This window comes from Onychomys torridus, chromosome 8 (genome assembly GCF_903995425.1).
Source record: "Onychomys torridus chromosome 8, mOncTor1.1, whole genome shotgun sequence".
NCBI classification, from domain to species: Eukaryota; Metazoa; Chordata; class Mammalia; order Rodentia; family Cricetidae; genus Onychomys; species Onychomys torridus.
Window position 1 is genome coordinate 17,572,036 of NC_050450.1, and position 23,728 is coordinate 17,595,763.

The 23,728-nt window shown below is 42.3% G+C and overlaps 1 protein-coding gene across 1 annotated transcript in view; it reads right to left on the reverse strand.

Moving 5' to 3' along the window:
- LOC118589290 (ATP-binding cassette sub-family A member 17-like) overlaps positions 1 to 23,728 on the reverse strand; it is an 84,216-nt gene that overhangs the window by 59,037 nt on the left and 1,451 nt on the right. Inside the window, exons 3-9 of the mRNA XM_036196448.1 lie at positions 17,137 to 17,264; positions 15,980 to 16,145; positions 11,282 to 11,541; positions 9,209 to 9,325; positions 7,931 to 8,048; positions 3,502 to 3,675; positions 1,137 to 1,309 (exon numbers count right to left, since the gene is read on the reverse strand). Coding sequence (XP_036052341.1) covers positions 1,137 to 1,309; positions 3,502 to 3,675; positions 7,931 to 8,048; positions 9,209 to 9,325; positions 11,282 to 11,541; positions 15,980 to 16,145; positions 17,137 to 17,264 — 1,136 coding nt within the window. The remainder of the gene's footprint in view (positions 1 to 1,136; positions 1,310 to 3,501; positions 3,676 to 7,930; positions 8,049 to 9,208; positions 9,326 to 11,281; positions 11,542 to 15,979; positions 16,146 to 17,136; positions 17,265 to 23,728) is intronic.

A 23,728-nucleotide genomic window follows, 5' to 3' on the forward strand; every position in this document is an offset into this window, starting at 1 on the left:
GGCCTCACCATTACAATAACTAGGAAAAGCCACAAACTGTACCTTCCTGGAGACCAATAAGAATTGAGACAAACAAGTACTAGATGCTCCAAGGCATAAAAGATAGCTTACATCACTGTTGCCAGTTTCCTTGCAGCAACACCAGTACCAATCCCTATTTGACAAGACTTCTGTTACCTCACTCCTGCCCAATCAGGAGCTCAACCCCCATTTGAATCTGGAATTTCCTACCTTCCTTCCTTTACTCCTTAAAATCCCTGCCATAACTGAGCTCAATGCTTCTCTGATCCAACCTATGTGTGGGAATGGATGGGAAGCCCAAGCTTGAGCTTGCAATAAAGGCTCTTTGGTTTTGCATATGAACTCAGACTCCTGGTGATCTCTGGTGGGGCTCATGACGCAGGCGTAACAGAATCTGAAGGCAGTCCTGGTACACTGTATGAAGTTATTCCCCCAACTCATCCTCAAGTCCATTGCATCAGCTGTGGGGCAAGTTCAGAGAAACTGAGATTCTCTGTTAATTATGCTCCACTGCCAACCACAGGCTGATAGTTAGGAGGTTAATCCAGGGTAAAGACTTACTGCGGTTTGGGATCTTTTTTTTTTTTCCAGTGTAATATTTATAATGTATTTAAATACTCAATTTTAATAGAAAGAAGAACCATGTGAAATGAGAGCAGAATCGTTAGTAACCAAGTCTTTGCTGTGGTGGTTGCCTATGAGGAGTGCCTGACTTCTTTATTTTTTTTAATTTTTAAATTTATTTTATATACCAACCAGTTTCCTCTCCCTCCTCTCCACCTGTTCCCTCCCCCACTTCCTTTCTAACCACACCCCTATCCACTCCTCAGAAATGGTAAGGCCTCCCATGGATGATAGTACATTACTGGGAGATGGAGGAACACAGATGACAAATATAAAAATCTTAACATCTGGCCAGGTGATGGTGGTGCACGCCTTTAATCCCAGCACTTGGGAGGCAGAGGCAGGCAGATCTCAGTGAGTTTGAGGCCAGCCTGGTCTACAAGTAAAATTCCAGGACAGCTAAGACTGTTACACAGAGAAACTGTCTCTGGAGGAAAAAAAAAACAAACACCAAACTTAACAATTATCTCTAAAATAGAATCACAACTTACCTTGGCAAAGAAGTACCAAGACATAGGTATTCCAAACTTTCCTGAGAAGAGGGACTCCATGAAAAAGGCTATCAGACAGTACAAGAGTGAGTCCAACAGGAGCATCAGCAGCACCTGAATGAAGCTGAAGTCTCCTTGGACACTGCCTATGTTCCTCCATTGGATGCCTGTTCCTGTTGCAAGGAAGGAGGACAGTGGCTGTCTGCATGTTGGAAAGTCTGCTCAGTCCACAAGACTCCACAGTCCTAATCTAGAGATAAGTGCCTGGGGGTTCCTGGGGTGCTGGTCTCCATTCTGCATCGGGAAGGCAATGAAGTTGGGTTCTGAGGTTAGCAAAGGATGGCAGCGGCAGCAGCAGCAGCAGCAGCAATTCACTTACCAACAGGGTGGGAAGGCACTGATCTTCCCTCGAATGTCTTCCAACTTGGGCCACTGCTAGAGTGTGTTCCCACCCTGGGGTTAGAGGTCCTTCCTCCTGCAGCGAATCCTCACAGAACACATTCTCACAAATACATCCAAAGACTCATCTCTTAGTTGATGCCAGCTCCCATGAAGTTTATAAGCAATACTAACCATCACAGAGATTTTTAAGATATCTATTGTGATAGTCCTAGGGATTGGACCTCTGATCTTGCATACAACCCCTGTATTCCCAGTCCTTTGCTTTTTTTTTTTTGTTTGTTTGTTTAATAGACAAGATCTCTAAGTTTCCCAGGTTGACCATGAGCTCTTATTCCTCCTGCCTTAGCCTCTCTAGTAGCTGGAATTACTGCCACCATGCCCAGTTAATGGAGAATATTTTGATTTCTGTTATCATCCATTTATTTATTTGTATGTATGTGGTGTGTGTGTGCATGTATACCATGGTACATGTGTGGAGGTCAGAAGACAAAGGGGAGGAGGTCAGCTCTCTCCTTCTTCTACCATGTAGGTTCTGAAGATGAGACTCTGGTCGGCAGGCTGGAAGGGAAGCAGCTTCCACCACTAAGCCATCTCACAGCCCTTTTATGGCTCTGTTTTATCTCCACTTTTGATTTATTAGTATCTTTTAAAAAGAAATGTAATGGGGCTGGAGAGATGGCTCAGCAGTTAATTTAATTCAATGTCAATTTTTAATTTCCATGTCGATATTTTGTTATTTTTTCCCCCAGTGGACTAACAAACCACAGACTAAAACTTTAAAAACTTTTAAAGCAGGGGTTGGGGATTTAGCTCAGCAGTAGAGCGCTTGCTAGCAAGTGTAAGGCCCTGGGTTCGGTCCTCAGCTCCGGTTTAAAAAAAAAAAAATTAAAGCAAATTAAGACTGGGATCTTTCAGTGCTGACCATCTCAGGTATCTGCTACAGTGATGGAAAGCTGACTAACAGACTATGTTAAAAGGTCACCAGGGTGATGCTCCTGGGTGTTGGTAGAAACTTCAGGAGGTGTGGCCATCGCAGGAGGTGGGGCTTAGCGGGCAGGGTTATTGAGGGAGTATTCTAAGAGAATATGAGACTTGGGTTCCTTTGTTTTCTTGTTCATTTCCTGGTAGTTTGCTTTGTTGTGTACGCCTCTCATGAAGGGCTGGACACCCAGAGGTCCAACATAGGGAGGCCACCTAATCTTTGGCTAGACTCTACAGATTTATGAATTAAAATAAGTCATTCTCTTTACAAGTTAATTATTTCAAGCATTTTGTTATAAAAAGATAAGGCTGATTAGTACAATCCCCCAGACAAACTTGCAAAAGAGGGGACACCAAAAGGAATGAGGCTAATATATGTGAAAACTACTACATCATTAGTGATGTTCAGGATTTTCTGAGCTTCTAATCATAAAACTGTATACTTCATATCAATAGAATTATATAAGCATATAATTTCTAATCACTTTTTTCAAACCAAGTTACTCTGCTGCCCAAGTTAGCCTAGATGGAACTCCTGGGCTCCAGTAATCTTCCTGCCTCCGTCTTCCAAGTAGCTGGACTACAGGCCATGCATGTTTGTCTCCAATGTCCTGTCTTTACTAGGCTTTAGTTCCCCTTCCCATATCCTCGGCTGTGCTGCATGGGTTTTTGCTTGTTTGTTTTTGTTTTTGTTTTTTGTGAGGCAGGACTGTCCTGGAAGTCACAGGGCAGGCTGACCTCAAACTCCCAATTTGGGAGTTGGAATTAAAGACATGTCACACCACCACCCGGCTTATGCTGTAAGGATTGTGAAGCACATTATGTATCTCTTTAGCATCCCACAAAGTGCCTATCATAATGTAATGCTCAAAACACTAAATGAAACGAATGTCAGTAATGTAGACTTGAAAATGGAGGACAGCCACACCCAGCTCAAAGCATGTAGGCAGCCTAAATAGAATCCGAGAAAGATAAATCTTACCTTCTGCTTCAAACAAAGAGATGAATCGAACTCCTATTGCCATGGCAACATTTGAGAAGAGGCAAGAGGCTATCTTTTGGACATAGGTCCTCTGGTGATAACTGAAAGTGATGTACATGTAGGGGAGGTATGTGAAGAAGAAGACGATGCCACCTATCACAGTTCCTACATGAGCTGCAGATTCAGAAGGGAAAAGATGAAGTGTTTCATCAGTAACATGCAAGTTTCTATGATACAAACCTTGTTTTTCTGCCATGAAAGAAAGTGTCTCTGTGATTGTTTCAGTATTTCAGAAAGGAAGCAATCTCCGTTTGTATTTGCATTCTTACTAGTGAAGGATGAAAACATTTATAGCACTTTTAAAAAAATGAAAGTAGCTGGATGTGGTGGTGCATGCCTTTAACTCCAGCACTTGGGAGGCAGAGGAAAAGGCAGGTGGATCTCTGAATTCAAGGCCATCCTGGTCTACATAGTGAGTTCCAAGTCAGCCAGGGCCACACATGACACTCTATCTCAAAAAAACAAACAAATAAACAAACTACACAACTACAACAAAAACATATCCTTACATAAAGGCACAAATAGCTCTCTAAATTTTTCTCTTTAAAACTGTATTGATTCCCTGGGTGGTGGTGGCGCACACCTTTAATCCCAGCACTCAGGAGGCAGAGGCAGGTGGATCTCTGCGAGTTCCAGGCTAGCCTGTCTACAGAGCAAATTCCAGGATAGCAAGAGCTGTTACATGGAGAAATCTTGTCTTGGAAACACACACACACACACACACACACACACACACACACACACACAAAGCAAACAAAAACAAAACACTGTATTGACTCTTCTCCAAAGATGAGTGGCAGATCTGTGCAGCATCCGACACCATGGCAAGCTTTATATGTACCATCTTATTTAATGCTCATAATCTCCTGATTCTACAGAGGAAACTGGATATTAACTACACAAAATACATTAATTTGCTTAATGTTGTGGAGCTATTCCATAAAAACCATGTCTGTTGTGGAATATGCCTTTACACTTTGTGAAGGTATGTGACTGTGATTGGTTAATAAAAAGCTAAATGGCCAATAGCTAGGTAGGATTTGGGGGCCAGAGAGATTTCTGGGAAGAAGAAGGACTCAGATGATCTAAGCTGGATCTGACCTGAAAGCCTCCTCCCTTTCATGGTACCTGAGGGTACTAGGAAAGTTTCCAGATGAGGAAAGCAACCAATATTCCTACACTCTCTGATGCCTATGAGCTACAACAATGATTAGCATGACACAATATTCCCAAGGGTGCAATGGTGGTGCACACACCTTGCAGTAACCACTGTCTCTCTAATTGGACTTAAGGCCCATTCAACAAGAGGGAAAATACAACTGGTACTGGAAACCTACCCAGGGCTACTGCAGTCATGGGTCTTGGAAGAGAACTGATATTTTGCTAAACTAGCATAATTCCTAATTCCATTCTAAATGTTATCCATATGTGTGTGTGTATGTGTGTGTGTCTTGCCCTTCATCAAAGAAACAACAGAACAAAGACCATTACAGAAACCCACAACCAATCAAAATGAAGAGCACAAGTGATCATGTGATCATCGACAACACAACACCTGAGGCTCAGGACCATGGTGGAGAGTGGGAAAGTGTAAGATCCAGAGGAAAAGGAAGTTTTCTCTGAAACTGCATCTTCTAGAAATATCAGAAAAGCTATACCCACAAAGTCTCATCAATATCACTGCCTAAACAAGACCTGAACAAAGATGACCCAACATACTAGCCTAGAAGGGGAAATCTCATGGGGTCTCAACCCTAAAAAAAACCTACAGGCGCCGGGCGGTGGTGGCGCACACCTTTAATCCCAGCACTCGGGAGGCAGAGCCAGGCGGATCTCTGTGAGTTCCAGGCCAGCCTGGTCTACAGAGCAAGTTCCAGGAAAGGTGCAAAGCTACACAGAGAAACCCTGTCTCGGAAAACAAAAAAAACAAAAAAACCTACAGACAACTAAGGAATACTGAAAGTGAGGGAAATAGTCTTCCTCAGGGAAGAGTTCTCCAGTTCTTTATTCAATACCAAGTGATCAGCCCTGAAATCATACACATACAAGTAACATTCTATAGATTGAGCAGGTTGTATTACATATCTAGGAATAGATGTAGATGTAAAAACAATTAAAGAAAAGGAGGTCATAAATTTGAGAGAGAGCAAGAGGGGGACGTTAGAAGAATTGAAGAGAGGAAAGGGGAGGGAAAATGATGTTATAATTATAATTTCAAAAACCCACAAAGAGCAGCAAGTGCTCTTAACTCACTGAGCCATCTCCAGCCCCCTAGTCTATAGTCTTACTGCGATGCCTTTGCTAAGTCTGGCATAAGATAGGAATATTCGTTTTTTATTTTTGAGTTGCATGGATTATTTTATTTATTCTGGATACAAGTCTCGTGTTATTTCTTTTTCTTTTTCTTTTCTTTTTGGTTTTTCAAGACAGGGTTAGCTGTATCTTTTGTGCCTATCCTGGATCTCACTCTGTAGATCAGGTTGGCCTCGAACTCACAGAGATCCACCTGACTCTGCCTCCTGGGTGCTGGGATTAAAGGCGTGTGCCACCACCGCTCAGCTATTCCTAATTTTTAAAATGTTTTTCCTAGGCTATAGATTACCTTTTCATTTTCTTTTTCTTTTTTTGTACATGTTTGCTATGTTGCACTGACTGGTCTGGCACTCTGTAGCAAAGACTGGCCTTGGATTCAGAGCAATTGTCTTTTCTCAGTATCCCAAGTACTAGAATTATAGGCATACAACACCACTTTATTTTGTTGATGATGCATGGTCTGTGGTCTGTCTATTATATAGCTCTGGCTGCTCTGAAACTCACTATGTAGACCAGGCTGGCTTTGAACTCACAGAGATTAATCTGCCTCTGCCTCCTATGTGCTGGGACTGAAAAACGTATGACATCACACATGGCACTACCACTTTTTTGATGGCAACTTTCATGCACAAAAGTTTTAAATTTTTCTGAAATTCAACTATCAATTGTCTCTTTTATCAGCTGTACTTTTTGTGTCCCAGAAGTCATCGTGTAACACAAACCCATGAAGATTTTCTCTTATTTAAAAAAAAAAAAATTCTATCTATTTCTTCTAAATTCCATACTTATATTTCATGTATTTTGATCATATTTACCACCCAACTTCATCTCCCCTAGATGCCCTTAGCCCCTCTGGGCTTCATGTCCTCTTTTATCTCTTGTATGTTTTTGTGCATGTATGTGTTCATGTGGATTTGTATGTGTATGCATGTGCACACCGGAGTTGATGTTGAAATCTTATGTAATCTTTCTCCTCTTCTGGTTTTCTTTGCTAAGAGTCTCTCACTGAACCTGGAGCAAGCCTCACTGACCTTCTGCTCTATTTCCTCAGAGGGATAGGAATGTATTGTACTGAGTTTTTGTCATGTAGGTCCTGAGGAGTTGAACTCAGTTGACTAGTACCACCCTCCTGGGCTTGCTATAAAGCTATGGAGGGAGGTAGAATTTAAAGTTTGAATCCTTCTCCGTCTTGGCAGAGTCAGTATTTTTCTAGGAGTCACAAAGTAGAGCATGCCATTTGACATAAAAAAATTCACAAATAGGAATGATACATTTCTCTTTCCTGGTTCTTGTAAACATTGTCTTTGGGGAGCAACTGCTGAGCTCATTCTCTCTAACTGTTTGTGCCTTTGTAGGCTAACTCACACTTCAATGCTCCTGTGCTCTGATTGGACTCCACCTCCTGCCATTTCTGTTCTCTAGGGCTCATCACCTCATGTGTAAATAGTTTTAGATCTAAGACTTCCAGCAGGACCAAATTCACAGAAAGTCCTTTGTGGTATCTTAGAAACCACTTTACTATTGGGCCCCAACTTCACAATCATGATCTGGAGGACTTTCTGCCTGAAATGCCTTACCCTTCTATTTTCTTCTAAACTGAGACTTGTTGGTGCTGGAGAGATGGCCCAGGAGTTAGGAGTGGATGCTGCTCTTCCTGAGGACCTGAGTTTGGTTCCCAGCACCAATGTCAGGTGGCTCACAACTGCCTGTAACTTCAGCTTCAGGGGCTCCAAGGGTCTCTTCTGGCCTCCAGAGCACCAGCACACACATTGCATACACACAGTGAGACACATAAATAAAAATAAATAAACTGAGACTTATTATCTACCTCACTTTGAAATTGTTTTAAGGACTTAAATATAGCAAAAATTGTATATTTCATGTGTTTCAACAAGCCTTTAATAGGGAGTAGAATTTTCCCACTACTGAAATAACCGTAAAACTGGAAACTTGGCTGTGGCGGAACAATACCAAATTCTCTAAGTAGTGGGAATGGCGATGCTCTTAGAAGAAAAAGTCACTAACATCCCCAACAGAAAATAACAGCAGTACTCACCTCTTTGAAAAAACGTGCTCATCATGAATGCAAAGAAAATTGTGGCAGTGGCAAAACACATTAGAAAAATAAATATCAAGCTAGGGTTACTGTTCGTGAACACAGCCACACTGTTTACCTATAAAACAACCATAGATGTGAAGAAAGTATGAAGTACCCATAAAACACTTTAGAAAATATTTTTTAATTTAGTATTATACATAGATTTTTTTTTAAGGCAGACATCTGATCGGCCATCTGTTAACATTTATAAGTTATGCTATGAGTATTTTTCAGGGAAAAAAATAAGTTAATTTTTGAGCTAATGTGGACATTTTTTCTTTTTGGGGGGTGGTTATCTTGGGTATTGAATTAAGGGCCTTAAATACTCGGCACGTGTTCTGTCACTGAGCTACACCCCAGCGTGAGTTCAACTCCTTTGTCACAGTATCAGTCTGGCGTCCACTTGGTGTTCCTTTTGTTATCTTGTGCCTTCTGTTTTAATGCTGTCTGGTTATTTCTTTTTTTCCTATTTAGCCTGGGTTCTCTTTCTTCCTTTCACTACACTGACACAATACTAACAATTTAAAAGGTAGTTTTTATATATCCAAGTAGTGAGTTATTAAATGCAAGCAGGCCATTGGCAGCATAAAAGAAAAACATGATAACATGGAAGTAAAACAATGTTTTATAGTAACTATTTTTCAACTATTGTACAGTATGGAATTTATCTTTTTTTCTTTTTAATTAATTTATTTTTTACTTTATGTGCATTGATGTTTTGCCATGGGTGTTTGGTCCTCTGGAACTGGAATTACAGACATTGTGAGCTGCCATGTAGGTGCTAGGAATTGAACCTGGATCCTCTGGAAGAGCAGTCAGTGCTCTTAACCACTGAACCATCCCTCTAGCCCTATCTTTTAAAGTTTGTAAAAATGAATTTTGTGATCCTCAAGTTTCTAAATACTAGATTAGGTATGATAGCACAAGACTGAAATCCTAGCACTTTAGGGGGTAAGGTTGAGGATTAACACAAATTCGAGGTCAGCCTGGTCTATATAGTGAATTCTAGGCCAGCCAGAGCTCCACAATGAGCCCCTGCCTCAAAAAGAAAAAGAAAAAAAGGGTAGGGGAGAAGAGGGGGAAGAATGCTTACTTCCCCAGAATTTCAGCAAATACCACTCAAGAGCCATCAGAGTTTTCCCAAATGGTCATCAATAACTAACTGTACCACCCATACCATTCCAGATTCTTCCCTGTCCATCCCTAGCTCACCATACTCTAAAGAACAAAGCATACCTTTGCACAAAAGATAGCGGTCATAACCGAGACGGCAATTAAGGCAGAAATGAAGGACGTAATGAACCAAGCGGCCCAGTGCAGCCAGCTCTCCAGTCCCATCACACACATGTACTCCTAGAGAAAGCAAGGAGCCCGTGTGAGAGCCTAGCTCAGCGTCTCAGGTACAGCGGGGAGGCTGCTGCTGAAACTCAGCGGGTTAGGATGCCAGGTTGGCTGGACTGGGGAAGAGAGCTGCTGGGGCTCTTGATAGAGCTGGAAGGCAAGAATAAAACAGAGTGGTACTTGGTTTAACTACGGCAGAGTAGGCATTGTATAAACCAACTTTAAATTTAAAAACAACTGCTAGGAGAATTTAAAAGTAGGACACACAAGGAGTTCAGACACTAAAGCAGAGTATAGTAGTCCATGCCTCCAATCCCAGCATTTGCGGGACAGAAGCAGTAAAATTTGTCAGAAGCACAAGGCCAGTCTAGTCTACAGAGCATGTGCCAGGCCAGCCAGGGGTTCTATACTGAGACTTTGTCTCAAAAAAAAAAAAAACAGTTTGGACTTTTTGCTCAGGGGCCATTTACTTACAGGAGACATTCAGTAAATGAACCAACAACATATTTACCATTGGGGTTTTAAGAATGCGAGTCAAGTCAGGCGGTGGTAGCACACGCCTTTCATGCCAGCACTCGGGAGACAGAGCCAAGCGGATCTCTGTGAGTTCAAGGCCAACCTGGTCTCCAAAGCAAGTTCCAGGAAAGGCACAAAGCTACACAGAGAAAGACTGTGCCTCATGCCTACCTTCTACAGTGTTAGATTCATCTGAAACAAGAGTCAAGTATGAAGAACAAAAGCATGACCAAAGTGTGGACATTTTATGCCCACCAGCTTCTATACAAGTTTGCTGTTGAAGTAAAAACGAAGGAAGGTGGAATTTCATCCCACAGGTGGAAACTAAATGGGTACCCTAGCCAGTGTCGGAAGCGCCTAGTTCCCTGGGGTTTTTCAGTGAGTATAAAGCTGGATAGAGCGTCCACCTGTCAGCCATTGACCCACTGTCTCCCATCCTACAGGCAGCCTCAGGAAAGGTCTCAGTCAGTCTGCCTCTTCCAACAGACTGCACAAGACAAAGCCAGCCAGGGAATACAACTCTACCAGGGATGTCATCAATGAGGCCAAGAAAAGCCTCAACAAACTTTAACGTGCAATCAAAAAACAAAAAGAAAAGAAAACTGGGGCTAGAGAGATGGCTCAGTAGTTAAGAGCACTGACTGCTCTTCCAGAGGTCCTGAGTTCAATTCCCAGCACCCACATTGTGGGTCACAACCATTTCTAACTATAGTCCCATGGAATCCAGTGCCCTCTGGTGTGCAGATGTACACGCAGATGAAAACATCCTATACATAAAATACATAAATTTAAAAATTATTTTAGATAGAGAAAAAAATTTAAAGTGAGAAGATTTTAGCCAGTTGTACCTCTAGCACTGGGGAAGGTGAAGCAAATAGATCATGAGTTCATGGTCAGCCTGGATAACACAGTAGGTTCCAGGTCACTATTGGCTATAGAATGAGATCACGTCTGAGAAACAAAAACCCAAGTAATACAAGATTATTATTTAAAGGGGAGAAAGTGGGAAAAGAAGCAGTAGAGGTTATATAAACAGAAGAGCACAGAGAGTGAGCAGTGAAACCAGTTTCAGGACCAACTCAGAGGAAACAAACCCAGCCTTAGGTTATATTTTCCTAGAAGATGTTTCTCAGGCATCTTCCCACAAAATGGGAGTGAGTTATTGTGGATATAAATCCCCTCTGTGTGGACATTGTCTGAACACCCGCTCTATTAGTGACAGGGCTAACCTAGTGGACCTACTCAGCTGGGCAATCTGAAAGTAAGGATAAGTGTGATAACAAGAGATGGGGCGCCCTGCAAGCAGGATAAAAATATGAAAGCACTCTGGCTTCCATTCCACCTGAGAGGCGGACAGATCCTCCCGCCTGCTGGGGGCCCAGTCCCACTGTAGACTTTTCATTAGCAGCCTCCCCACAGCCCCGTGCTTCCCATCTGAGCAGACAGAGATACCTTCAGTTTCTTCTCCTTCTCCAGTAAAATAGAATTGATGATTATGAGCTCAACACAAATGAAGCTGAGCATGAGGAGCAGAGGGAACTCATTCTGAAGGATCACTAAGAATGGGTCCTTGATATGGGGCCCAAATGGGAATCTCTGCAGCAGTACGTGGAGATTCTTGAACATGTTGAGTGTTGCGTTGGGATCATGATGCCACATAATGGCTTTGTCTACTGCATGCTGTATTGCCAGGAAGCCTTCTTTGTTGTATCCTATAAGAAACCAGAATATTGAGCATAAGAAAGTAAATATCCAAATGACTAAAAATTCAGGTGGATCCTGGCTAGCCATTAAGACAGACAACAGCCAGAAGGTATTCTTAGAGGCCTCATGATACAACAGAGGACAGGAAGGAGCCACTTTGGAGAGCCATGGAAATGAAGCAATGATCTGAAAATGAGTTCTGGCAGAAAAAAAAAAAAAAGGCATGTTCTATACAAGGATTTGTCTCCCTTCATTCTCAGCCTCTGTGGACGGAGCACCTGCTCTGTAATTTTGATTATACAATAAATACAGGATAGTTAAACTCAAAGCCCTTGAAAGACACAGACTTCCTGTTTGTGTTGTGACTGCTGCACAGCTCAAGGGTTAAGTTTCTGTATTTGGCTGGCAGGCACACTGTCCTTATCATAAGCAACCCTCATTTCAGCAGTGTAGTCGGTGTGCCAGGATCAACTTTCAATAAACATAGATTGCAAGGTAAGGATCCCCTGAGTGCTTTCTAGTTCCAAGCAAGGGTAACCAGCCTCCATGGAGGGGTAGTAGAGGTGTAGTACAGAACCCTGTAGTAAAGGTGACCACTGTGTCCCACTGTTTAGACATAGGCAGACCTCCAGATCTGTCAAACTGGAAAAGGGAAGGGCACGTTGCTGGCAACAAGTCCTGGATATTGTTATGCATTCCTGTTTGTTTTGTAGGAGTGTTTTCACTAAACAATTATAGGGTATTTTCTAGAATCAGAGTAAATACTTGGGTACTTAGGCTTGGATTCCAGTTGGTGGGCATGCAGGCCCTAGACTGCAAGACAATTGTGTGGCCATCCTACAATAAGGAGTTGATCAATTTTGGAAGAACAGTTGCTTAGTTGGTGCTCATATTCAACCTCTCACAAATAGGGAAACCAAGAAACCTAAGATGAATCGGAAAGCACATATCCTTCATGTGAGAAGTGGCTCCTAGGCCCTCATTTGGGAATATGTTGTTTCATGTGAGGGAAGGAGCATCTCAGTTATGTGCCATCACTTATGCATAAGTCTGGATTTGCCAGAGAGGAAACTAGGGGCTGACATGGAACGGGCAGGTCCAGGGAAACAGTGCCAAGTAGGGATGTCCACACTGTTATATACCATTATGTCCCTTTCCATAGCAGAGAACAAGATGGCAGAAAGCAGACACTAAGAAAACTCTCCTCTACTCTTACTGGAAAGTTCCAGAGCAGAAAGTCAGCAGTGCTTCTTGCAGAGAAAAATTATGGTACCCAGCTTCGGAGCCACATGTTATGCCTTAGGACATAGGAGCTCCTAGGAACGTCTCACCTTCTGATTTTAATGTTATCTGCTTATTCTCAGCAAAAAAGTGAGGGGAAGGGCACTTTCTCAGGGTATGATTCCAGAGTGGGAAATAAAAGAGTGGAGCTTGGCATAGCCAGCTAAGACCATGAGATCTGGAAAAAGAGACAGCTAGTATTCTCCAGGTAGTTGTGGGTGGGCAAGGTAAATAGAATTAGAACCAAAGAGATTCAGAAAGAGCAAGTACATTCAAATAAAGTATTAGCCAATGCAGAGGTCATGTGTTCAGAACCCACCCCACCTCTGTATGTGCACATGAGCATATGTGTAGAGGATAGAGGCCAACCTTGGGTGTTTCTGAAGTGCCATCAACCTTGTTTTTTTCAAAACAGGGTCTCTCACTGGGACCTGGGATTTGCTAATTAGGCTAGGCTGACCAGTGAGCCCTAGTAATCCTCCTGTCTACTTCCCAGCACTGAGGTTATAAACATGTGATGTCACACACCAGCTTTTTATATGAGTCCTGGAGATTGAAACTCAGGTTTTCAGTTTGTGCAGCAGCACTATGCCAACTAAACTATCTCCTTAGCCCCAAATTCAGGAGTTCTGGAACCAGAGCTTGGAGATGTCCTTCAAAGCAGGAGCAGAATCTTTTTTTTTTTTTTTTTTTCCCAAGACAAGGTTTCTCTGTGTAGCTTTGGAGCCTTTCCTGGAACTCACAGAGATCTGCCTGGCTCTGCCTTCGAGTGCTGGGATTAAAGGCGTGTGCCCACCACCGCCCGGCCAAAGCAGAATCTTTAAAGCAACACAGGCAGTCAGGCAGGGAGCCCTGTAGCAATGTAGATAGTTGTCTGTCCCTTCTTTATCAAGTTAAAGGTAAAACAGATAATACAAGAAGTATTTTTAGTGGTTAGTGAATGAGGCATGTTAAACACGGATAAATGAAACATACATGTTGGACAGGCATTCAAAACAACATCACACACTGGCTGTGATGACACAGTCTTGTAATCCCAGTACTCTGAAGTTGGTGGCAGGAGCATTAATAATTCAAGGTTACCTTTGGCTTCAAAATGAGTTTGAGGTCAGTTTGGGCTCCATGAGACCCTATCAAAAGAAAGAAAGAGAGAGAGAGAGAGAGAGAGAGAGAGAGAGAGAAGAAAAAGAGAAAGAAAGAAAGGAAGGAAGGAAGGAAGGAAGGAAGAAAGAAAGAAAGAAAGAAAGAAAGAAAGAAAGAAAGAAAGAAAGAAAGAAAGAAAGAAAGAGGGGTGTAGTGGGTAGCCATCCCAGCATTGGCCCTGGAAGTTCCAACTCCCACTGAGGCTTTGGTAATGGTCACGCCCACAAGGCAGGGCGGAGGAGGAAGCGGAAGACCCAGGATTGGGAGGAGGGCTCTCTCTTGGTGCTGGGACACTGGACGCAGGAGGTAGACTGAGCAGAGTTCTCCAGAGAACACCGCCAGACTGCGCCATACCTTTGCCAGACCCTGTAGCCTATCCCTTCATTTGTAAGTTACCCCACAAAATAAACCTCCCTTTTAACTATGTGGAGTGGCCTTAATAATTTCACCAATAGAGGGGCTGGAGAGATGGTTCAGCAGTTAAGAGCACTGATTGATTGCTCTTCCAGAGGTCCTGAGTTCAATTCCCAGCAACCACATGGTGGCTCACAACTGTCTGTAATGAGATCTGGTGCCCTCTTCTGGCCTGCAGGGACACTACTGTATACATAATAATAAAATTTAAAAATACGGTGTTTTTAAAAAAAGAAAGAAAGGGATAGAAAGAAGGAGGGAGGAATGGAGGAAGGAAGGGAAAGAGGGAGGAAGGAAGAGAGGGAGGGAAGAAGAAAAAGAAGGAAGAAGGGGGTTGGGGATTTAGCTCAGTGGTAGAGCACAAAGGCCCTGGGTTCCATCCTCAGCTCAAAAAAAAAGGAGAGAGGAAGGGAGGAAAGAAGGAGAGAGGAAGGGAGGAAGGGAAGGAGGGAGGGAGGGAGGGAGGGAGGGAGGGAGGGAGGGTAGAACGGATGGGTCTCAGGTCTCAGGTCTCAGGAGGCAGCTTAGTGATAGAATAGTACATGTGAGACGCTGAGCTCTGTCCCCAGTGCTGTAACAGGAACCAAACGGCAGCACAGGCCTAGAGGTAGAGCTCAGTAGCAGAGTGTTGGCCTGTTATGTGGAAAGTCCTAGGTTTGATCCCAAAAGTTGTAGGGTTTGGGGAAGGGACAGAAAAAGGAGAGTGCTGCTTACAGGTGGAGGGGAGGTCACGGAAACATTACATGTCCACAGGCCGTTAAGTCACGTTTCTTTCATGATGAAGGCTATGTCTTCCCTAGATAACCGGCCATTCTCGTTATAATTATTATAGTTTCCCTCTGGCCCTGCACGTGTGCTGCTGAGAAGCATAGATAATGACCGCGAGTTGAGAGCTACCGGTACCAGGGGGCTGTGCTCAAGGTAAATAAATGCACTGGTGTCTGCCAAATTCTCTGACTGAGTTCTGGTCCCTAACAGCACAATCAGGCAGAGGCTAGTGTATCGGAAAGCAGAACCTGTGAATGTTTTGTTCACTAGCCTCTGGGATGCCTTCCCTGTCAATAACCTTGGAAGCTACCATTATACTAAGGTGAATTGCCCCACAACGTCCCTAACAGTCAGCAGTTTGGGCAGTACTAGAGACGGACCATGTGGCTTTTCTGCATGCTAGGCAAGTACCACTGAGGAACACCCTCAGCCTGACAGTAACTTTCCTAAAATGAAAAGGGAAAGGTAGAGTAGTCATTATTTTATAGGAATTTCAACAAATTAAGGAAAGTCACTTAAGTCACAGTTTGTAGAGAACAGTAGAAAATGTACTTTAGAAGTAAAACGTTACAAATATAGAAACTCACACCCTTTGATCTTGTAAAATGCTTTCATTCTTTCAAGCAATTCAACATCATTATAAAAAACCAAAATACATACCTGCTGTTTTAACTTATACTGGAATATAAGCATTTTATTGAATGCCACATTTTCAAAGGTAGCTCCTTGGACCTCTACTGAAATGTTAATCTTAGGCGCACATTCAGTTAGCAAAACAGTATCACAAATACATGGTACAGAGCAAATGTGGTAATGTTACAGGCTTCAGAGTTTCCTCACCAGGGTTTCCCCCATCAGCATATGCAAATTCCCGGGGTTCTTGGCTTGGATTAGGAGGATAAAGAAAGGCCGTGCACCAGCCTCCTATCTCCTCTTGAAAAAACAAATACTTCAGTGATGGCCCAAAGTTCCTCTGAACATAACTGAAACGCAGGTCATACTTAACCTATGAAAAACAAGGAGAAAACATTGGCCATCAGATCCTGGAACTCAGCAATGGCACAGGACAGGGCAAACTATTTGGCTTCAACTCTTTAAGGTCCACACTGGCAGGTGGTCTTCCCTGTATTTCTCTGCAAATGATTCCTGACCAACGTGGGAAAAGAGCAATGGACTGTAGAGCACTCTGGAACCAGGTCACCTAGACCTCCGCCCCAAATTCCTTATTGAAGTGCCGTCACTCTGTTACTTAATCACTGTGTCTCAATGTCCTCACAGCGAAAGGGGGATGATACTAACAACCTCATCCATTAGCTGCCTGGAGGGTCACACAATGTGCTATCTGACATGTATGTGACATTAACACATGCTTGTAAAATATTGTTAATTTTTATTAATCACAGTGCAAGTTCTAAAGGTCATTAAATAGCCTGTATACCAGAGAGGCTACACATTGTTTTACCCATTGCAAAACATAAATCAGATATGCTTGTTTAACATATTGTTTTTCTTTAAACACACATGCAGAACTACCATATCTAAATCTGTGCAATTAGTAGTAATGATAATTAACTAATCCAAACAGAAAATTCTTGCTCCCCATCTACCCAACTGCTCTGTTCTAATCACTTTACATGCACTTATAAGCCTGAAAACCAACTCATAATCCAGGCACTAATTTAAACTTAACCACACCAAAATGTCAACAAATTTCCCAAAGTTACAGAGCTGCTAAGGGACAAAGCTGGGGTTCAAGTTTCTTCTGCCAAGAGTCAGCCAAACACACTCCATCCTGTGCTGAGGACAGAGACTCACGCTCAGAACAGTCTGAGACAGCAACAGAGTGTGGGCTGTAAGGTAAGAATTTGGAATCTCCGCTCGTCTCCTCTGGAAATAAGGTAACAAAGCTGCCATAGAAGAAAGCTGAGGGGTAGATGCCTGATGAACACACGCTATGTAGTCACATAGTAAGACTGCCATAGGGAAGACTTGCTTACCACGAGTGGTAAAGGTTCGTTGCTGCTATTGAAGGTATGGTCAAAAACGATTCCCACCAGTATGTAGAAAGACCTGGGATCCCTAATTATGTAGTTTTCAAATAAAGGCACCGAAGAAAAGCCTAGAACTACAAAAAGAAAAATCCAGTCAGTGAATAACTGGGCATGAAAGCAAGTAATGCCATTAATTATCTATCTAAGGAGATTTAAGATTCCAGCTTACTTCTCCATTCACTCACTCAGTCACTCTGTAAACATATGAGCAGAGAGAGAGAAACACAAAAAATAAGATTAGTTAAAAGGCATGATTTTTTAGCCAGGTGGTGGTGCACACCTTTAATCACAGCACTTGGGAGGCAGAGGCAGGTGGATCTCTGAGTTCAAGCCCATCCTGGTCTACAGAGCGAGTTCTAGGACAGCCAGGGCTACACAGAGAAACCCTGACTTTTGTTTTTGTTGCTATTGTTCAGTTCAGAACTTACAGTACAGCTGGCATCTGTCTTTAGATTTCAAGGAGGTAATGCTGAGAAGGGAGAGACAGTTCTTACTCACTAATTATCGCATATGACATGTGAGTTCAAGTGCATGGGGGGTCAGGGCATAATTTCTCAGTCGTTCTCTTCTTCTACCTTTATGTGGGTTCCAAAGGTGGAACTTAGCTGCCAGATTTATGTGGCAAGCACCTTTATGCATGGAGCCATGTTGTTGACCATATAGTAAATGCTATTTTGTATATTTACATAATTAGAAAAAGGGATAGGAAAGGTATACATATTAAATAATATGTTTCATTATTATTATAAGGTTATTGTTCTTTACTTAGCACACTTAGGTTTTTTCCTTTCACAATACCCTCAAATAATATAAAATATCTCAAGGTAACTCTAACCAAGCAAGTGAAAGACTTATATGATAAAAAACCTTAAGACAGCCATCCTACCAAAAGCAATCTACATATTCAATGCAATCCCCACCAAAATTCCAACACAATTCTTCACAAATATTGAAAGGACAATTTTCAGCTTCATATGGAAACACACACACACACACACACACACACACACACACACACACACAAGATAGCTAAAACAATCCTGAATAATAAGAAAATTGCTGGAGGTATCACTATCACAAATTCAAATTGTACTACTAAGCTATAGACATAAAACCAGCATGGTATCAGCACAACAACAGACATGATGATCAAGAGAATCGAATCGAAGGCCCAGAAATAAATCCACACACTGGTGAACAACTGATTTTTGTTGAAGAAGCTAGCAATGCACACTGGAAAAAAAGAGCATTTTCAACAAATGGTGCTGGTGAAACCGAACAGCCGAAGAATCCAAATAGATCCATACTTATCACCTTGCACAGAACTTAACTTCAGATGGATCAAAGACCTCAACATAAAACCAGATGCACTGAACCTGATAGAAGAGAAAGTAGGGGATAGCTTTAAACTCATCAGCACAGGAAAAGACTTGCTATTCAACATCAATAAGATCAACAATTAATAAATGGGACCTTAAGAAACTGAAAAGCAGCCGGGTGGTTGTGGCACACGCCTGTAATCCCAGCACTCAGGAGGCAGAGGCAGGCAGATCTCTGTGAGTTTGAGGCCAGCCTGGTCTACAGAGTGAGTTCCAGGACAGGCTCCAAAGCTACACAGAGAAACCCTGTCTCAGGAAAAAAAAAAAAAAAAAAGAAAGAAACTGAAAAGCTTCCTTAAGGCAAAAGACACTGTCATTTGGACAAAGTGACAGCCTACAGAATGATATTTTTACCAACTACACATTTGTTAGAGGACTAATATCCAAAATAGATAAATAACTAAAAAAAACTAGATATTAAGAAAATAAATAATCCAGTTAAAAGTGGGATGCAGGTCTAAACAGAATTTCCAAAAGAGGAAAAATCAAATGACTGAGAAACACTTAAAGAAATGTTTAACATCCTTAATCATCAGGAAATGCAAATCAAAACTACTTGGAGATTTCATTTTACACATGTCAGAATACCTAAGATCAATAATACAAATGACAGTTCATGCTGGCAAGGATGTGGAGTAAGGGGAACACTCATCCATTATTGGAAATCAGTGTGGTGGTGTTCCTCAGGAAGATGGGACTCAATCTACCTCGAGATCCAGCTATACCACTTTGAGTATATAACCAAAGGACATTTTATCCTACCACAGAGACACTTGCTCAACCATATTCATTGCTGCTCTATTTATAGTAGCCAGAAATTGGCAACAACCTAGATGTCTCTAGAAATGAATGAATAAAGAAAATGGAATATTACTCAGCAGTTTAAAAAATTGAATCATGAAACTCAGATAAATGGACGGGACTAGAAAAAAAAATCATCCTGAGTGAGGTAGCCCAGACCTAGAAAGACAAATATGGTATGTATTCGCTTATATGTGGATATTAGCTGTTAAATCAATGATAAACATGCTACAATCCATAGACTCACAGAGGTTAGGTATAGAGTAAGGGATTAGGGGGACAGACAGATATCTCTAGGAAAGGGATGATGGCAGGGGAGGGTGGAAGGGAAGATTAAGTGAGAAGGAGGAGGGAAGAGAGACTAAAAGAGGGAATATGAGGAAGAGAGACAGCTAAAATTCAGGGCCATTTGGGGGGTAGTATGAAATCCTAATACAGTAGAAGCCTCCTTAAATATACACATATATGAAGGTGACCTAAATGAAATTGCCAAATAATAAGGGAGATAGAACCCCAACTGGACTCACTCTTCTCTCTGTCTTCTAAGACAGGGTTTCTTTGTATAGCTCTGGCTGTCCTGGAACTCCCTCTGTAGACCAGGCTGGCCTTGAACCCATAAAGATCCACCTGCTTCTGTCTCAAAAGTACTGGGATTAAAGGTGTGCGCCATCAACGCTTGGCTAGACACCTCTTGTTAACAAAGGAAGCTTCCAGTATTGGGAGTGGGTTACATCTCATGGAGTTACTGGCCAAAGGAATCCCATGGGAACACCTAAACCCAGACTGTTGCCAAGACTGATGGGTTGCTCTCTACAGACAAACAGCAAGGTCCTATTGCTGAAGACAACACCCACACAACTCACTGAACATGGAGAAGGTGAGCTGGTGCCTACATAGAGCCTTCATCCCTTCATGCTACCTTTGGTACAGGAAGGTACTCTACTAGCTACCAAAGGAGAAATGTAAACACCACCTCAGCCACAAACCCTTTGCTCTACAATGGTGTCCCAACTGTAAGATATGCTAGGGCAATGGTGGCTCAAAGCTTGTGGGAGTGATCAACTGTGATGGCTATTTTTTTTTTTTTGAGCTGAGGATCGAACCCAGGGCCTTGTGTTTGCTAGCAAGTGCTCTACCACTGAGCTAAATCCCCAACCCCGACGGCTATTCTTGGTTGTCAACTTGACAATATCTGGAATGAACTATAATACAGAAATGGAGGGCATACTTATGATCTGGATCTTGAGGCTGGAAGACACACCTTTAATCTGAGCCACACCTTCCTCTGGAAGCCTATATAAGGACAAGGGAAGAAGGAATGGGGTGTGTTCATTCTTCACCTGCTTGCCCTCACCTTGTCAGCACATCCATTTCTTCACTGCCATTGAAGCTGACTTCTTCAGAATTCCAGCATATACAGAAGACCACTGAGACACCCAGCCTTGTGGGACTGACTGAGCAACTACTAGATTCTTGGATTTTCCTTTCACAACTAGCTATTGTTGGACTCCTATAAGTCATTCAAAAAAATTCCCTTCCGCGCGCACACACACACACACACACACACACACACACACACACACACACATCAGTCATTTTCTAAATTCTGTGACTCTAGAGAACCCTGACTAACACACTAACTAATATCTGATTTGACTTAACTCCACAAGATGGAACCCATACCCAACACTACTTGGATGACTAAGAACCTGAGACTAGTTAGCCCAGGAACCTACGGTAAAACCAAATACTACTGTTCCACTAAAAGAGTATGGCAATAAAATGATTCCTAATGACATTCTGCTATGCTTACAGATCAGTGCCTTGCTCAGTCGTCACCAGTGAAGCTTCATCCTGCAGCAGAATGGAACAAATGCAGAGTCCCACAACCAGACAAATTACAGAGTGAGAGACCTTAAACAGATGTCTCCATCAAAACCCTCCCCTCAGGGCTCAGAGAACTCTGGGGAAGAGGAGGCACAAAGAATAGCCAGAGGGAATGGAGGACAGCACAGACACCAAGTCCTCTAAATCAACAGTATCAATACACATATGAACTCACAGAGACTGAGACAACATGCACAAGGCTGGCACCAGTCTGCACCAGATGGGGTCCTAGAGCTGAAAAGAGAGGTGGACACGTGCCCTATCCCTAACCCTAATCCAGAAGCCATCTCCAATTGATAACCACTTGCAAATGCAAATTTAGTTTTCTCTAAGGGAGTCTCATTGAGGAAACAAACTACTCTTTGTGGTGGTGGTGTTATTGTTTGGTTTTGTTTCTCAATACAGGGTTTCTCTGTTTATTGGCTGTCCTGGAACTCAGAGATCTGCCTGCCTCTGCCTCCCACGTGCTGGAATTAAAGGTGTGCACCACCCCTGCACAGATTGAAACAACCACTCTTAAGGGTAGGATGTGTGCCCAGATCAATGATCAACAGAAAAACAAAGTCAGTGGCATTTTTGGAGGTTCCTTGTCTCATAATGTTGTGTTGTATCTTATTGTTATTTTATTTATGTGTAGTTAATTTTTTCCTCTTTTTATCCTTCTGGTCCTTGCATATATATTATGGCTTCCAGTTTCTTATTTTTATGGGCTTCCAGAGTGTGTAAAAGAATGGGTCTCTGCATCTATATCTTTTGCTTATGTATTTTCTTGGGATCTTTCCTTTCTGTTTGTTTGTTTTGTCCTATTCCAATGTATTGGGTTTTGTTTTATTGTATTATGTTATAGTTTATTATTATCATCCCTTAGAAGCCTGGTTGTTTTCTAGTGAGAGACAGAAAGGAGGTGGATCTAGATGGAAGGGGAGGTGGGGAGGAACTGGAAGGAGTAGAGGGAGTAGAGGGAGTAGAGGGAGGGGAAACCATAATCAGGATATAGTATGTGAGAATAAAAAAAATCTATTTTCACCGGGCAGTGGTGGCGCACACCTGTAATCCCAGCACTCAGGAGGCAGAGGCAAGTGGATCTCTGTGAGTTCGAGGCCAGCCTGGTCTACAAAGCGAGTTTCCAAAGTTACAGAGAAACCCTGTCTTGAAAAAAACCAAAAAAAACAAAATAAATAAAAAATCTATTTTCCCTAAAAGGAAAAAAAGAACTAAGTGGCAATAGAGCTGGGAGTAAAGCAACTTTTCCTTTAAATTTGAATTCTGTTTTACTAGAATATTCTTAAAGCCAGGCATGGTGTTGCACTCAGGAGTCAGATATCAAGGGTGAAAACTGAAAGATCAGAGAAGCAGAGCAGGCAGCCACTGGAGACTTCTTACCTCTATGAAATTTCCACTGCGGGCTCTGTAATCTTTGTATCCTGATCTCGCTGCTTCCTCCTCCCAAGTGCCAGGATTAAAGGTGTGTGCCACTGCCTGGCCTCTATGGCTAACTAGTGGCTAGTTTCACCCTCTGATCTCCAGGCAAGCTTTATTTGTCAGAACACAAACAACATATCATACAACACCTTCCTAAAACCAAGAGGGACTGGCATAGGAATGGCTGGTACAAAGTGACCACACAAAGCAGGTGCTAAAGAAAGCACAAAGAGTACTAAGGGAAGCTGGAGAGAAAAGCAGGGGCAGAGTTTAGATAGAGAGTCTCTGTGTAGGGGGAAGCCACAGAAGGGTGTAAGCAGGGGACGGGCAAATTCCTAGTGACCCTGTGAGTATCTTTCTGCCTCTGTTTATAGATTGAGTTACAATAAGAAAAAAAAAGTAGAGAAACCTGGTAGACTCTATGAGTGTGTTATAGAATAATCATTTTACAGTGTGAAGATACATCATTTTGATTGGTTTAATAAAAAAGCTTATTGGCCAGGCAGTGGTGGTGCACACCTGTAATCCCAGCACTTGGGAGGCAGAGGCAGGCAGATCTCTGTGAGTTTGAGGCCAGCCTGGTCTACAGAGCGAGTTCCAGGAAAGGCACAAAGCTACACAGAGAAACCCTGTCTCGAAAAACCAAAAAAAAAAAAAAAAAAAAAAAAGTTAATTAGTATTTAAACCTGGTGATACAAGTATACAAGCCTCCAGTGTGGTCTGTAAAATAATAAAAGTGTATCAAGCAAGGACAGTTTTCCTTCAATTACCACCTCAAACACTACAATTTGTAGATTCCAAATTTTGGATCACTCTTGTAAGAATTCTCAGGAAAAAAAAAAAAAACAAAAAACTTCACTATAAAAATGCCTTCCCAGGATGGTAATATGACTCCAGCAAATCTGACAGCCTGAGTTCAGTCCCTGGAACCCACAGGTAGGAGAGAAATGACTGGCAAGTTGTCCTCTGACTTCCACTTGTACGCCATGGCATGTACACACACACACACACACACACACACACACTAAGATAATGTAATAAAACATTTT